At 34.8% G+C, this 15,538-nt stretch overlaps 2 protein-coding genes across 2 annotated transcripts; one reads left to right on the forward strand and one right to left on the reverse strand.

Annotated features, from left to right (window-relative positions):
- Nucleotides 1-93: 93 nt before the first annotated feature.
- Nucleotides 94-4,196, reverse strand: LOC130980234 (protein NPG1). Its single transcript, XM_057903934.1, has 6 exons — nucleotides 3,984-4,196; nucleotides 3,393-3,555; nucleotides 2,611-2,851; nucleotides 1,311-2,521; nucleotides 965-1,109; nucleotides 94-747 (listed from the first exon to the last, which is right to left on the reverse strand). The coding sequence occupies exons 2-6, from the start codon at nucleotides 3,543-3,545 to the stop codon at nucleotides 428-430; spliced, it is 2,070 nt and encodes a 689-aa protein (XP_057759917.1). The 5' UTR covers nucleotides 3,546-3,555; nucleotides 3,984-4,196; the 3' UTR covers nucleotides 94-427.
- Nucleotides 4,197-7,477: 3,281 nt separating this feature from the next.
- On the forward strand, nucleotides 7,478-10,993 carry LOC130975817 (protein FAR-RED IMPAIRED RESPONSE 1-like). Its single transcript, XM_057900552.1, has 8 exons — nucleotides 7,478-7,615; nucleotides 7,849-8,585; nucleotides 8,666-9,009; nucleotides 9,233-9,681; nucleotides 9,916-10,173; nucleotides 10,271-10,360; nucleotides 10,431-10,583; nucleotides 10,928-10,993. Exons 1-8 carry the CDS (start codon nucleotides 7,478-7,480, stop codon nucleotides 10,991-10,993), a joined length of 2,235 nt encoding a protein of 744 aa, XP_057756535.1.
- Nucleotides 10,994-15,538: the final 4,545 nt, after the last annotated feature.

Consider the following 15,538-nt stretch of genomic DNA (forward strand, 5'->3'; position numbering starts at 1 on the left):
CTCTCTCTCCCTTTCCTTCTTTATTTATGCAATTTGGTTAGCATTTACAAAATGAAAACTCTCTTCAACCGAAACAAAATATGGTCATGACCATGAAAAAAAAATTATATATATGATAAATCTTGGTTAAGCATCATACATTTACAAGACTGCACAAAGTGAACAACTTTAAAATCTCCCCTAAGTACTTTACAATTCATCCATCCTACCACCGGATTAATCAAATATCCCTCAACTTATTTTCGCCTAAGTAATGTTTAAATTCAATCCTCTTTTTCTCTTTTTTTTTTTCCCTTTGAACCTAGTTTGTGATGAGAATAATCCATAACAAAAAGGAGTTAAAAGAAATAGGATACAGTTTCAAAACTGATAATGATGGGGTGAGAATATATGAAAGCATATTATAGCATTTAGTGACGGAATGCAATCACAGCAAAGTGCTGAAGCTTTCAATGGGATCTGTTTCTTCAAGCATGAATGCTGCCTGGAAGCAATCAGCAGCATCGGCCATTCGGCCATCAGACTTGTGTGTCAGTCCCAAGTGATACCAAGCCATACGATTTGTTGGTTCGACTCTGAGTGCATCGGTAAGCAGGCTTCTAGCAGCAGGCAAAGCTTTTGGACCCATTTTCATCATCAAAGAACCCATCAATATCTTGCTTGGAACATGGCTTGATTCAAGCACTGTAGCATTTGTTGCAGTGGCCAGAGCTTCTTGATCTTGTCCACGGCCGTCTAACATAACACCTGGTGAAATCACAAAATAGAAACCATCACAAGATTAAAAAAAAAAAAAAATCAAACATTAAAGCCATTCAACCACATTATTCTATAGCCTTCTGACTGATTCCAGCTTCTGATGGGATTATGCTCTACCAACAGATAAAGGATCTGTTCTTGCCTCACAAAGTATGTTCAACATGCCAAAATAGAAAATCTAACAGCAAAAAGGTTCTGTTCTTGCCTTCAGTGTGCGCTGTAGCTGCTGAGTGCTCCTTTAATTCTCTGGCCTTTTGCAAACATATTTCGGCATCCTTCCAGTGAGAAAGGCTTGCATATAAATTCGCGAGGCCATGCCAGACATCATATTCGTCTACCTTGTCATCCACCTGCGAAGAGTTATTAATAAAGGTGAAAAATCATTTCAATGATTAGTCATACAAAGCTATGAACATATCTGTTGGGGAAAACCGATTCAATTTTTCATTCAATCATTTTAAACAACAATTTGATATAATGTGACTAGCTATTATCAAATTTAAATAAACTAAGGGCTGGAAGAGACAAAAAGTTGGCACACAGAATATTACCTGTGAACTAATTCTGAGAGGTCCAAAGGATTTCCTCTGGGCTTGAACCAATGCAAGAAGGTATCGGTAAGTTTCAATAGCATCCATGGGTCGTGATTGGGAAATCTTCAGCTTCGCTTTCAACCTGAGAAGTGGACCTTGCTCCCATTTTGCAGTCTCATCTAAAGCAGCATCTGTCACCACTTCAGCCTCTGAAAATCTTTTCTGTGCAGACAAAACTAGAGCCAGCAATCTCCATCCTTTCAATACAGATCCACCAGTTTCATCAAAGAACTGCTTCGCATAGCGTAAAGCTGCAGGCAGATTTCGGTGCTCTGCATATTGAACAGCTAACTCAAAAATTAGATCAGAATTCTTTTGCTCCAATCTAGCTGCCTCATCCAATGATTGGAGAGCTTTGGCCTGAAGATGAGACCTCTCGTAATCAGAGGAAGCAGCCTTAGCTTGCTTTCCCAGGCAAAGTCCCAACATCCGAAGGCTTACGCCTCTTAAATGCTCGTCTAGACCCCGAGCGTTATTGACTGCCCTCTGGGCATAGCCTGCACCCTCTGCAGCAAGATGAGGATCCTCACTGCAAATTCTAGCAGCCAATAATAATGCTATCATGTCATTCGGTCGTTCATGTCGGTGCAGAGACTTTCTTAGCAGATCCAAAGCAGTTTTGCTTTGTCCAGCTGCACTGAGAGACAGCGCTAATGAATTCCAACGGTCAATACGATGATATACACCAGGAATCAACTCTTCAAGTTGTTTTGCTAAAACAGAGGTTTGGCCACATGCTGAAAGTGCAAATGTCAGGTGTTCCATTACCGAGGGGTCCCATTTTGTCTTTCCAAGACAAAACTTTCTCACAAGAATCATTAGAAGCAGAATCGCCTCTTCCAGATTATTTTTAGGTACATATGACCCTTCAGTCTGAACTGCCAAACTGGGTGGATTTGCCTCCACCCCGCTGTACAGCAAAAACATAGCAAATGCTTTCTGAATTCTTGCACAGCAATCATTATCAAGGTTCCATTGACTAAGAAGGGAATTCCTATATGCAGATATTGCCTCGGGATAGCAACCAGCCTCTTTCCAAAGCTCTGGAAGGAGCTCTACGGCATGGCTGACTATCTCTTGCAATTTACTGTCCACTTGAGCATCAGGTATACCTTGAGAAAATATCTTTTCAACAGCATCAAGTACACGCTTGCACTCACTAGCAGCATCTACATTATCAATGTGACTCAAATTTCAAAAATAAATAAAAAAAGTGGAGAAGGATTGGAGCAATTATTCCTGTTCAGAAAAAAATTACCATTGAACTTTCCCAGCTTTTGTAGAGACTTGGATTTTAAGAAGATGGCTTCAAGCACCAAACTAGCAGCATGCTGAGAGCTCGTGGAAGTTGAGCCACCTCCTTTCTTGGCTGGTTTATCAGAAAGGGAAGATTGCAATCGCTGTATGGCTGCTTGAAGATCTATCCCATCAAACACACGAAGAGCCCCTTCGACATTACCTCGTTGATACTCTAGCTTTCCAAGAAGAGCTCTTGCTTCCTGTTAAAATTTAACAGATCATATAGCGTAGCCCAAGCATGTGATTGAATTATTGAGGGAAAAATAAATAAATACAAGAACAAACAGGGCATGTAAAATCTTCATATTTATTAAATTACTAAAGATAATGGTAATTGACAAGTATTGCCATATGCAATGTAAGAATGGGACCTGGCATCAGAGTCTTGTACCCCAAGACAAATCACTTGTCTCGATAGCTAGCTCCAGAATGGGGATAGCAGGGGGACAAAGTGCAGAATTCTTGTTTAGACATTTAGTTAGGCTAATGAGTAACATCTCATTTACACAATACACTTGCGGATGTGACACAAGATGGTTAAAAATAAAACAAGGGTTCTTTGAAAAAGTAATGAAATGATTGCTGCAATCATTAGGCAACAAAAAAGGCATGACATTAAATACCAGCTTTCTCCATGGTTCTCTGAAATTACTACTTGACAATACAAAATCATAAAGCAACAAAAACCAGGTCTTGCCAAATAACTACCATAAAGCATAGAATTAGAAAACAAAATTTGACCTCAAAATTGAGAGACAAGCCTTCTCGCAATGCTGATTCTGCTTCTTGAATATTCCCTTCATCAAGCTTAGCCTCAACTTCTGATGTTTTAATGCTGTTTCCATTTGCACGCACCTCTCGAACCGACGAACCCCCACTCTCACCAGACTCCATCAATCATTTCCTGCACATACACACACATTCATTCACCGTTTCCTCATAATAAGTCTCTGTTATTTGTTCCCAAAACCCCGTTCAGCTTCAACCCATTCATTCCTCACATCACACATCAAACTTCCAAACAATTTCTTTTTCAAAAAAGAAAAGGTTTCAGAAGAAATATAACGAAATCGGGAAGAACCCAGTCTGAAACGACACCGTTTCCCACGACATTGCTTCGGAACGGATCGAAAACAATGCCATTCGAGGCTGGATCGTTTCTTGGTGTAATTGGGTTCGATTAAGAAAATGCTAAAAGAATGAAACTTTAGGCTATGAGGAATCAAACTTGTGAGTCAAAATGAATTTGGAAAAAAAATACAGATCTAGAGAGGAATGTAGGAAATGCAAGAAAATGGTGGAGAAAGAAAAAACGACCGTAGTAGAACTCACCGAAAAAGAACAAACCAATGCGGGGTAGGAAGAAGGTTGAGGAAAAAATGCTACAATGTTTTCTGAAACGCGATCTTGGGTTCCTTCGGAATTGGACTTTGTTGTTTGTTGTTTGTTGTTTTGTTGAGATTTGATCAAAAATGTGTTCCAAGGGAAGAGGAGCTGGCTTAGTTTTGTTTTGTCTTTTGTTGTGAGAGAGAACGAAAATAAAAGTAATAAAATTACAAAAAAAAAAAAAAAGAGGAAGAAAAACAAACCAAAGTACCATACCGAAGTACTAATAAATAATAACGAGTGACAAGAAGAAAAAAAAAGGAAAATGGGGAGGGCGATGAGTTGGTCGGGTCAACACAAAAAGTTACTATTTTTCCAAAAATTTTAATGTGTATAAATGATAATAATAGGATTTAGTAAAATTTATTTTTAAAATTTAAGTTGATTATATTAAAGAACAATTTTGTTATTTACATATTTGTTAATATATATTTTCGATCTTAAATTTTTTAATTTAAAAAATACAAATTGATTTTAAAAAGTATTGAAAGTATAAGCATACAATTTTTTAATTTATCAAATAAAATTATAGGAAAGATACAATTCTAAATTTTGAATGAATATAAATTACTTTGTTTCATAATTATTCCCTTTTTATATTCTGAATAAATGTTCTAAAAATACTTATTACAAAAATTTATTAATAATATTATTTTATTATTTTAAAATGTAAGAGACGCTTTTCTACTAAAACAATGTAAACTCACCCGTAGAATGTTGCAAAAGAAGCTGGATGATAATGCCTCTTCGATTTGCTGAATGAATGGCCAAAATATACTCAATTAGTACTCATCGTGAAAACGTATTGTGTTTTAAGAGCAATGCTAGGGGTCAGCAATATTTGTGATTGATAGTCATCAACTAGCCATCAATGATGATTTGATGGTATGAGATTGGTGTGAGATTTCATCCAATAGCTCATATTTCTCTGCTGGTTACATGCTGGCCAAAATGCAATAAAATTGCTGGCCCCCTAGATTTTTCCATAAAAAAAATTAATGTACATAAATTGATTATTCTTTACAAATCACAGGGAACTTGCATGTATATATAGAATAAAACCCATTTAAAAGGCGAAAATAAAATTAATCTTTTTATAAAACAATTTGTTCTTATCCGATTCTTTTAGACACATATCCTTGAAAATTTTAGAAGCACGGTAATCATTTCTAGTATTCGTTCTAATCACAGGACGTTAATTTATTTACAGAACTTGTGAAATAGAGGATAATTATTCAACAAGCTTTTTGCTTTTGTGATGGTAATATATACACTATAATAATCACACTAAATATTTATTCAATGTTTTATTGTTTGATATTCAAATATATGAGATTTGAGATTTGCCGCCTTTGACATGCCAAGGGCTGAGGTTTGAAAATATTTTTTTAAAAAAAATATAAGTAGAAAATAAAAATATTAAATAATATTAACAATAGATATATCGGATATTTAATTTACTAGGTGTACAAATGGTTATCCTAATATTAAGATTTAGATAGATAATTTAAGAATGTAATATATTTTTATTTTATTGGACCTATTATTCATATTACTTACAAAAATTATTATTTATCTAACAAAATCTTATTTTTTATTGTCATTTTTAATCAATTAATCAGTAATACAAGTTAATATTGCTATTTAATTTGCTTTATTTATTTATGGTGCATAAGTTTTTTAATAGTAATACATTAAACTAAATTTAGTACGAATAAAGTTCTAGATAAAGTATAAATACTACATATACTAACACACGATAATTAATACCTAATTAAACGGTGACAGGTTGTAGAAGAAGAAAAAATAGTGGAATCTAAGATTATTTTTGTAGTCATTATTGCGTTGTTGGTGATAGCTTTAATTTATTGAAACCCAGAGATGGGTGTGGGCTGAGACTTGAGAGTAGAAAGGAGCATACAACACTTGTTGAGATGAATACAATCAAAGCACATATTTAATTAAGGAAAATGCTAGTTGTACAATATTAATCAGTATTTAATCAGTTTTTAACCAAATTTAAATAATATTTAATTATTTTTTTGTAGTAACATGTCCTATTTTATAGATATATATCTATAATTAGATTTTAATTTAAATTTTAAAATCCACCCACTTCATTAGTCGTTACGGTGACTTTACTTTACTTTCGTAACTTCACGTAACAAATGCAGTTTTTTAAATTCCTTATTCCACGGACATTCACACGCATTAGTGAATCTCAAACTAAAAAGGACGCTGCTAGCTGAATTCTCCATCTCGTCTTCATTGGTGAAGACTATCAGCACCTTCCAGTTGAAACACTTTCTCATTTTACATTGGTGAAATGTATCATTATTTTCTATACATGTATTTATGTACTTTGTTAAGAAATATCATGTTCAACATTTTTAATTAAATTTTAATTTAAACATAAAACATTCTACTGATTTAATTGGAACAAGATTGATCTGATTTAATTTTATTAATAAAGTTGTTGCAAATAAAGTACTTTCTACGTAAGTAATTTGAGTAAAGAAAAAAAAAATCTGGAGTTTAAGAGAGAAAATGTAGTTAGTATAGTCATAAAAATTCTGTTATTATTTATCAATTATAACACATATGATAGTAAGATATTTTATTCAAAATATTTTTAAAACACATCCGAAATCAGGCTAACTTTAAATATTTAAATTTAAACGTTAATAATACAATTAATCTTTTGATTTTTTATTCGATCAAATGAATATAATATTTATTATTTAAATTATTAGTTGAATTTTTTTCAATACTTATTATTTTTCAAAATTATTATAATCAATAATTAATTTAAAATTGTGTTGTTATTTTTCAATTATAACACATCTGATAATATGATATTTTATACAAAATATTTTTAAAACACATCCAAATTCAGCCAACTTTAATAATACAATATAAACGTTAATAATACAATTAATATATTTATTTTTTATTCGATAAAATGCATATAATATTATTATTTTAATTATTAGTTGAATTTTTTCGATACTTATTTGAACATTAACTTTTTCAAAATTATTATAATCAACAATTAATTTAAATTGTTTATTATTTATAAAAAATATCTAAAATATATTATCATGGTATTAGTTGGAATTTTTATTACTTGGTTGGACATTAATATTTATTCATTTTAATTTTTTTTATTGATGTTATTGGTTGGTATTTTAGATAATGGTTGGAAATAGTTTATTTCGTAAATTTATTATACATTCAAAATAATACAATTGAACTTACAATATTGATAGAACACATCCAAAAATCTATCAAATAGCACAAGATTTTTTTTGGTCTTGCTGATCCAAAATGTTTAACCAAATGGACACTTAGCTATTAATTTGCATATAGTTTAATTAATTACAATTTTTTTTTATACTATTATAATGACCATTATTTTATTTATAATCTTAGACATCAACATGACATTTGTGATAGACTTGAACACGCAGCCGTCGTCAGAAGAAATTCACTCATTTGATACCCATATTGATATGGACGATACAAATATTTGTAATAGTTCAAGCAATTCTGCTACAGAAACCGAGTGCACGAATGAAGTAGTTGCCATTTTTTATTTTGAAATTTGTTATAATGTAACAATCTATTCTTCTTATATTTATGGCTGACTTTTTTACTTACATTCTAGTTATAGTTTTTATTTTAATACATATATTCCTGTGAACACATCCAAATATCCGAGTAATGACACTATAAATATATATATACATATGCACATATTATTTTATCATTCTTGTGCCACAATCCTTATTAGTATGTATTGTTTTTTTAGGTCCTAATTCATCCCACCATTTCTGATGAGGAGATTCCAAAAGTGGGGATGCTATTTGGAACCCTCAAAGAAGCACGCCAATTTTACTACAACTATGCCAATAAAGTGGGATTCGAGCCTCATATAAGAAACACTAACTTCGACAAGAATGGAAGGACACCCATTAACCAATCCATACAGTGCAATAGAGATGGATACCGAACAAAGAAGAATCTGGTAACCCAAAGGTCAAACACAGTCTCATCTGTACACTGTAAAGCTCGCATCTATGTGAAACTTGACACAGTGCTTGGAAAATGGAGACTGTCGAAGGTAGAATTGGCTCACACGCATCGGTGTGATCCCACTTTGTCATGGATGTTCAAGAAAAACAGAGAACTCTCTATGCACGTTAAGGATGTCATTGAGCGCAACGACCAGGCTGGTATACGACCTTCGAAGACTTTTCAGGCGCTTGCTGATGAAGCTGGTGGTCGTTCTAATCTGAAATTTCTTGAGAAGGATGTTAGGAATTATATATCTGGTAAACTCCGAATCAATGGAGATAATACTGATGCGCAAGAGATGCTGGACTATTTTACCAGGATGAAAGAGCAGAACCCGAATTTCTTTTACGACATTTGTGTCTATAGTGACAATAGTCTCAAGCATGCATTTTGGGCGGATGCTCGATCAAGAGCTGCTTACGAGTATTTTGGTGACGTGGTGTCATTTGACACCACATACAAGCTCAACAAGTAACTTCTTTTTCTTGATTTTTTTAAGGATTCATTAATTTACAAACTCACTGATTGTCCCACGTGTTGATTTTTTATAGGTATGAGATGCCAGTTGCAGCATTTGTGGGTGTCAATCACCATAGAAGGTCATGTCTTTTCGGGTGTGCTTTATTGGGCAACGAAGAGACTGAGTCCTTTGAATGGCTCATGCAAACATTTATAAAATGTATGGGAAAGACACCAGATGGAATCTTAACTGACCAATGCAGGGTCATGGCAACAGCTATTCGAAATGTCATGCCAAACACCAGGCATAGATTGTGCATTTGGCACATCACGAGGAAGATACCCCATAAACTTGGAAAGTTGAGCCGTTATGAGGAAATTAAAGCTACAATGCGTGGAATTATTTGGGAGTCTCATTCGCGAGAATCATTTGAAAGTTCTTGATATGACTTCATTGAAGAGTACACCCTTTATGACAACAACTGGCTTAATGGTATGATTACACATCCAAAAAACTTGTTTGGTCTATTTATTTGTCATTTTAAGTATTAACTAGATTTTGTAAAAGAAATGAACTTATGCTAGATATCCTTTCATGCATGTGTAGTGACACAACATAGGTGAATATGTTAACAGCAAATATGTCTTTCAAAGTGCAGATATATATCATATTCGCAATATACGGGTCCCTGTTTTTCTAGAGCAAGAATTTTGGGCTGGCATGAGGAGTACACAGCGGAGTGAGAGCATGCATGCTTTCTTTGATAAGTACCTAATGTGTAGGAGCAGTTTAATTCAATTTGTGCACCAGTATGACAATTGTCTTGCAGACAAGGAACAGCAGGAGTTGGAATGCGATGCAGCAGATAATAGGGGCCTGATCCCATGTGTATCGAACTCTCCTATTGAGAAGCAGTTCCAATATGAGTACACGAACTGCATATTTTGCGATGTTCAAGCTGAATTTGTCAAAAAGTGCGACTGCAACCTGTCTCCAAGGGTAGTGAAGGACAACCAATACTTCTATGAAGTGACTCAACAGAAGATAGTTAAGGGGATGTCTATTTACAGTGAGTATGAGGTTGTGTTTTGTCCTATCTCGCACCAGGTTAGGTGCAACTGCTTCAGGTTTGAGTCATATGGTATCCTCTGTTGCCACATCCTATCGGTTTTATCCCATTGTAGGGTTGACAAGGTGAACTCGTCGTATATACTTTCTCGGTGGAGCAAGAGTGTTTATCGTAAGCACACTCATATCAGAAGTAGTCACGAGTCACGGCGCTCTGATGAAAGCATGAATATATTTAGGGGACTGTGTGTTGACTTCTACAATGTGGCCTAGGACTTTGTGCATGACATGGAGGAGGCTGATATATTGCGTTCCGCTTTTGCAAGTGCTAAAGTGGCACTTAGAGAACATCGGGCAAAACATGCAGAAAGCATGCGCACAAGTGAGTGTCCTAATGGATTAAATGCTTTGCGGAGCCCTCCTCATGTGGTATCTAGGGGGCGTCCAAGCTTCAAGAGACTGGAAGCGGATGTGGACCGGAAAATTAAGAATGGTACTAAGAGACGTCGAGCTAGTAGTAAACATACAAAGGTTAGTTATGACGGCCAGGGTTTGGACAATTATCTTGCTCTGGTTATATTTTTCATGTGTGGAGCCTGTTGAATTTAAGATATTTTCATATGTACAGGAAGTTGCAGCTGTTGAAGGAGACAAACATTTAAACAAGGCCACCGAGAAACGCATTACTGCTAGCAAACACCCTAAGTTTTATTTTACTGTTTATTGCTAGAGAGTATGCTATGAGTTTTGTATGTTGTAATTTTAATATCGTTCATGTATCTATGCAGGATTTTGCTCCTCTTGAAGGAAATTGTTTCACCGACAACACCGTTTCTTGTATCCCTGAACATTTTCCTAATGCAACAAATACGCAAATGGATTCCTTAAGCACGGTGGGATTTACAACATTGTTGAATTCGTTCCAGAACCCTTGTATTCATGTAAGATTATTGCATCATAGAACTTTTTTATTTATATATTAAGTTGTATTCATCCATTCTTTGTTGACATTAGTTTATTGTATTTGTTTGTAGGCACATTCTTATAGTAATATTGACTAAAGGATAACACATGCAATAGCAGATCCAGCATCTACAAATTCCAAATCCCAATTTCATATTAGGGTGCATCCGGTGTTTTTTTTTTTAACAATTTTATATCTATTTATGAATTTTCGATGTGTTCTATATCTTTTGTGTAGAACAAAAATATCATTTTTGATGTGTCATAAAAGGATAGGTATGTTTCTCATTTTTTGAAGTGATAATTTGTTTACTTAATATAGAGGACCGTACTTGTGCTATATTACTTAGCAGTTGCAAAGGGAGTGTTCATTGGTTCAAATGAATGAATTTTAGATGTGTTCAGGAATCCATTTACCAGATGGAATATGATTTTAGATGTGTTCCAAGTCATTCTAGTTCATGATTAGAAAAAATTTTACTCGCCATAACCAAGTGTAACGTACGACCAGCGAATGGACAATTATAAAAAAGATGAACATAGCAAAATAACTAAGGTTAATTGAGTCTCCGAACAACATCAAAAATGACATGCGAGATTAAAGAGTAAAATATATCCATTTTAATAACTAATTACATCTTAACGGAACTGCAAAAATACTTGACAAGTGCTTTAGAGGACAACAGGAATCAAGGTTTTTGCTTATATTTAATTTCTAAGGTTATTATGTTAGTAAAAAGAAATAAAATAGGTAAATTGAATCGTACCAGTATCACATTGAATCCAGTTTACTTTTATACTCATCTCAGATCACATAAATTGAATTCTACCCATTTTAGTTACCAAACATCTACTAAATTATGAACACAACTTCTTGTGAAAATGAAGTTCATACATACTACTCAAATTCTATACACAATTCCTTATATTATGCAAGAGATGAAGATGGAAAATTGTTTTGGATGTGTTGCAACTCAATCTAGTTGGCGTTTGGAAAAGAGTCTTCCATGAACAATTAACAAAAAAGTTAAACATAGCAAACTAACTAAGGCTAATTGAGTCTCTTAACAATACAAAAAATAAAGAGATGATATCCTAGATTAATGATAAAAAAAATATCCATTTTAAAAGCTAGTTATATTTGTCCAGTGCTATGTTTTTCTGTTTCTCCTATTGGCCCTCCTGCATGCTGCCTCTTCTGCTCTTCTTGTTAGCTCAGCAGTATTAGGCGCAGTCCAAGGATCTTTCAACTCTTTTCTTTTATTCCTTTGAGACGCACGGCGTAAAGGGGCATGCGCAACAGCCTTTACGGTGTTCAGATAACTATTCCACGGATCAAGCACGATGTCTAGTAGGTACTTCCTCCTCATTATAGCCATGTCTTCCTGAATGCATTAATGTTCAATGTCACCAAACAATAATATCATAAAAAATATTAGAAACATTGTTCTAAATGGATCTATGGCATACCGTTGTCCAAACTGGCACAATATAATCATCCATGTTAAGAGTTTCGGGATCCCATGAGTCTATGAATTTAATGACAAAAACTCCGCAGTCATAACTATCAATCAAGAGAAAAGCAAATATGCTTCAAGTTAATTTGGTGTTGATATCCAATAAAATAAGACATCACATTGAACCATACTTGTTTGGCTGAATCGGAACATCCACATAAAGGGGATTTCCTATGCCCTCGTCCTGGACTTTGTACCATGGAAAAGTGAGTTGGGCCAACTCGTCAATAAGCTTGGCCTGTATATAAGAAGACATACCAAAATTATTCAGATGCAATTGGTTATTGATCTTAATTGGACATGATTGGCATTTGTATCGGCCGTGTTTATACTCACCGCATATTCATCCACTTTGATCCTATGATCAGCAAGAGGGGGTCTAAATAGAGAGTCAAGAGCAAAGAATGTCGCACTTTTTGGATGAAAAGCATACAACTACCAGTGATTATCCAGGCAGATGGGTACAAACAACTGCATCATACTCATATTTTATTTTTTGATACTCTTACAAAGATACTAAGGGATGCACAAAAAACTTTATACTTGTTGGATGTAATATTTTTGAACATATACCGTATGTCTCTTGGCCGCCTCTACCTTGTTGAACAGACGGATCTCGTTCCCCCAACATTCTGCTAACCCCACATACTCTGAGTTGTGTTTGTCCTCAAATTTTTTAACATTCATAGGTGTCATAACACGCCCCTGTACACATTTAGTCCGTATTAGTTTATTACTAAGTGTATTGGTGTAAAAACAAGTAAGCAGTCACATTGATATGTGTTCATCATACCAATATCATTGGATTAATGCAGTAGAATTCTTCTTGAAATCTCTTGGCTGGAAGCTCATTAAAGAGTGCACACATGCACTCTATCACCTGCACATGCATAAAAGCATAAAGGGCAAAACGAAAAGAGATAATAAAAGTAGGTTAACATTCTATATACATAGCTATTATTTGTTAGATTTTTTACCCGACCGTCGACCCATTCCCTCCTTTTTAATGTTTTCAGATCTCTTCGTGTTAGGTCCAACGTATAATGTGTTTGGTACCACACGATAACTTCATCCAACGGATTTCTGTCATCTATTACCCATCTGTACACCTTCTCTTTTGCATCTTCGTCAAAATTCGGTGGAATTATAACTGGAGCAGGCGTTGGTGTAGTGTTATTGACAGATGTTGGTTTCGCTGAAAGCCTATTGCACTCTATAGCATCATTTTGGGGTATTCCACGATCAACCTCGCCGCTTTCCATGTTATTCACACTTTCGTGGGGTCCCGAATACACAACGATATCTAAACACTTTGATGTCCTGCACTCCCCAAGTAAAAGATGGACAGCCAATCCAAAAAAATTCACATTACAACATCAAAAATAATAGTGTACATATTGTATCCCTAGATTGAAACAACAATAATTGGTACATGTACTTACTTTACACTCGATTCGTTGACAACATGGTGCTCTTCATTGCTCAGGGGCTAGATGCTCCAAAATCAACAACAACTTCTTCTTGGAGCTCATGACTGCACACACTATGTACTTTATGTTAATATAATATAACAGAAACGGAGTTAATTAAACATATCTAAATTTACAAAATGGCGAACAAATAATTGTTGAAACACATCCGAATTGATACAAATAACATCTACTCATTTCAATACTATTATACATATCGCATAGGTAAAGTATAACAGCGATAAACAGTAAACGTGCTTACTTTTCAATACTAGCAATGATAGCATGGTGTTTTTCGTTGCTCACGGGACTAGGTGCTCCACACTCAGCAACAACTTTTTCTTGGAGCTCATGTCTAAATCATTTAACTCATTAGAATAGGACTTAAACACATAAAAAATTACACAACGTTACACAGTTAATTGCTGAAACACATCTAAAATGATAGGAATAAGACATTCATTCCAATGCTAGTGTACATATCGGCTAGTAAATTCTAACATCAATTATTAGTAAATGCACTTACTTTTCAATGCTAGCATCAAAAACTTGGAGATCAAGACTATACACACCAATTCATTCAAGTATTATATAATATAATGAATAATTGCTACGCATACAAAACTAACCACAAAAGGAAGGAATATAAAATTAAATATAAAGTAAAATGTCATTTAAACTTGCCTTTTCTGCCGATTTTTGGTGCCATTCAACACTCGACCTCGAGACAAGGGAACATTAACTTTATCTGAGGATGTTGAGCTTGGGTTCTCTCTATGACATAATTCTTTATCGCTAATGTCAGTCTCGGTGAAAAATTCTTCCTTATCTGACTCGACCACAATTTTTTTCGGCCTTTTTCTTGTTCGCTCCTTAGTCCGAGGTCTATCTTGTCCACCCCGTTGATTATCACGTGTTCTCTTTTGTGGTCCATCGACGTTGCCCTTTTTCCTCTCGGATTTTCGTAACTCATCAATCTTCCAAATTAGACCCTATTACATCTATTAGTTAATTCTCAAGCGTAGGTTCATAGTAAAAAAATTAAATACATGTACATATGTATCTATACCGATTCTCGAACTTGTTCTTCTTTTACTGCTTCTCTAAGCTCAGCAACAGTCCATTCCTTAGTCCATGGTTCAACGCCACCAGAATATCCCCTAAAGTCCCCGTGTTTGTTCGTATGCAAGTAAAGTATCTGCCACAAAAGCACATCAACAAATTAGCACTACCCGTCAAGCGAATCTAGGTATAACAAGTCATATGACTAAACTTACCAAGAGAGCAAACATGCATCCATCAATAGTCCTTATTCCATCTTCCTTAAATTTCCTTAAGCCCTCCTTAACACAGTCATAGATGTGTCTACCCCAAAAAAATCTCATTGGATTACGCACATCTATCACGCCCGGGATGAATGAAGTGGTAATATACTTATTACTAGAAGCAAACAGAAAGGCCTTCATGACAAACATTATGAAGTAGCGCCGGAACTCCTCCTTTTCTACTTCTGTTGTAACCGAGCAACTAATAACATGGGTCTTCACCTCTTTTTTGGTTTTGCCTTCAAAGGTATCTATTAGCTGACGATGCTTCTTCAGATCTAATTTCGGGAAGCTATCACCTGTAACACGGGAACCAGAAGGTTGAGAGAAGTAGTACTACATCCAAAAAACACTAACTAGCAATAGTCTTACTAGGCATCGTAAAAGAGAACATATATGCACTTTACATTAAATATATATTTTACGTATTACCATTTGCAGGGAGTCCCAATGCTTGACTTAGCACTCGTGCATTCACCGGTATGTCTCCAGTTTCAACTTCCAAAAGCATTCGATCCTTGTTATATGACCGTGCCAGGGCGACAACCAAATCTTGGTTCATCGACCACTTAGGGATGTGCCTCAGGCATCCAAAACCTATTTTCTCAACTTCTTGGTATTT

The sequence above is a fragment of the Arachis stenosperma genome, chromosome 1 (assembly GCF_014773155.1).
Source record: "Arachis stenosperma cultivar V10309 chromosome 1, arast.V10309.gnm1.PFL2, whole genome shotgun sequence".
Classification (NCBI taxonomy): Eukaryota; Viridiplantae; Streptophyta; class Magnoliopsida; order Fabales; family Fabaceae; genus Arachis; species Arachis stenosperma.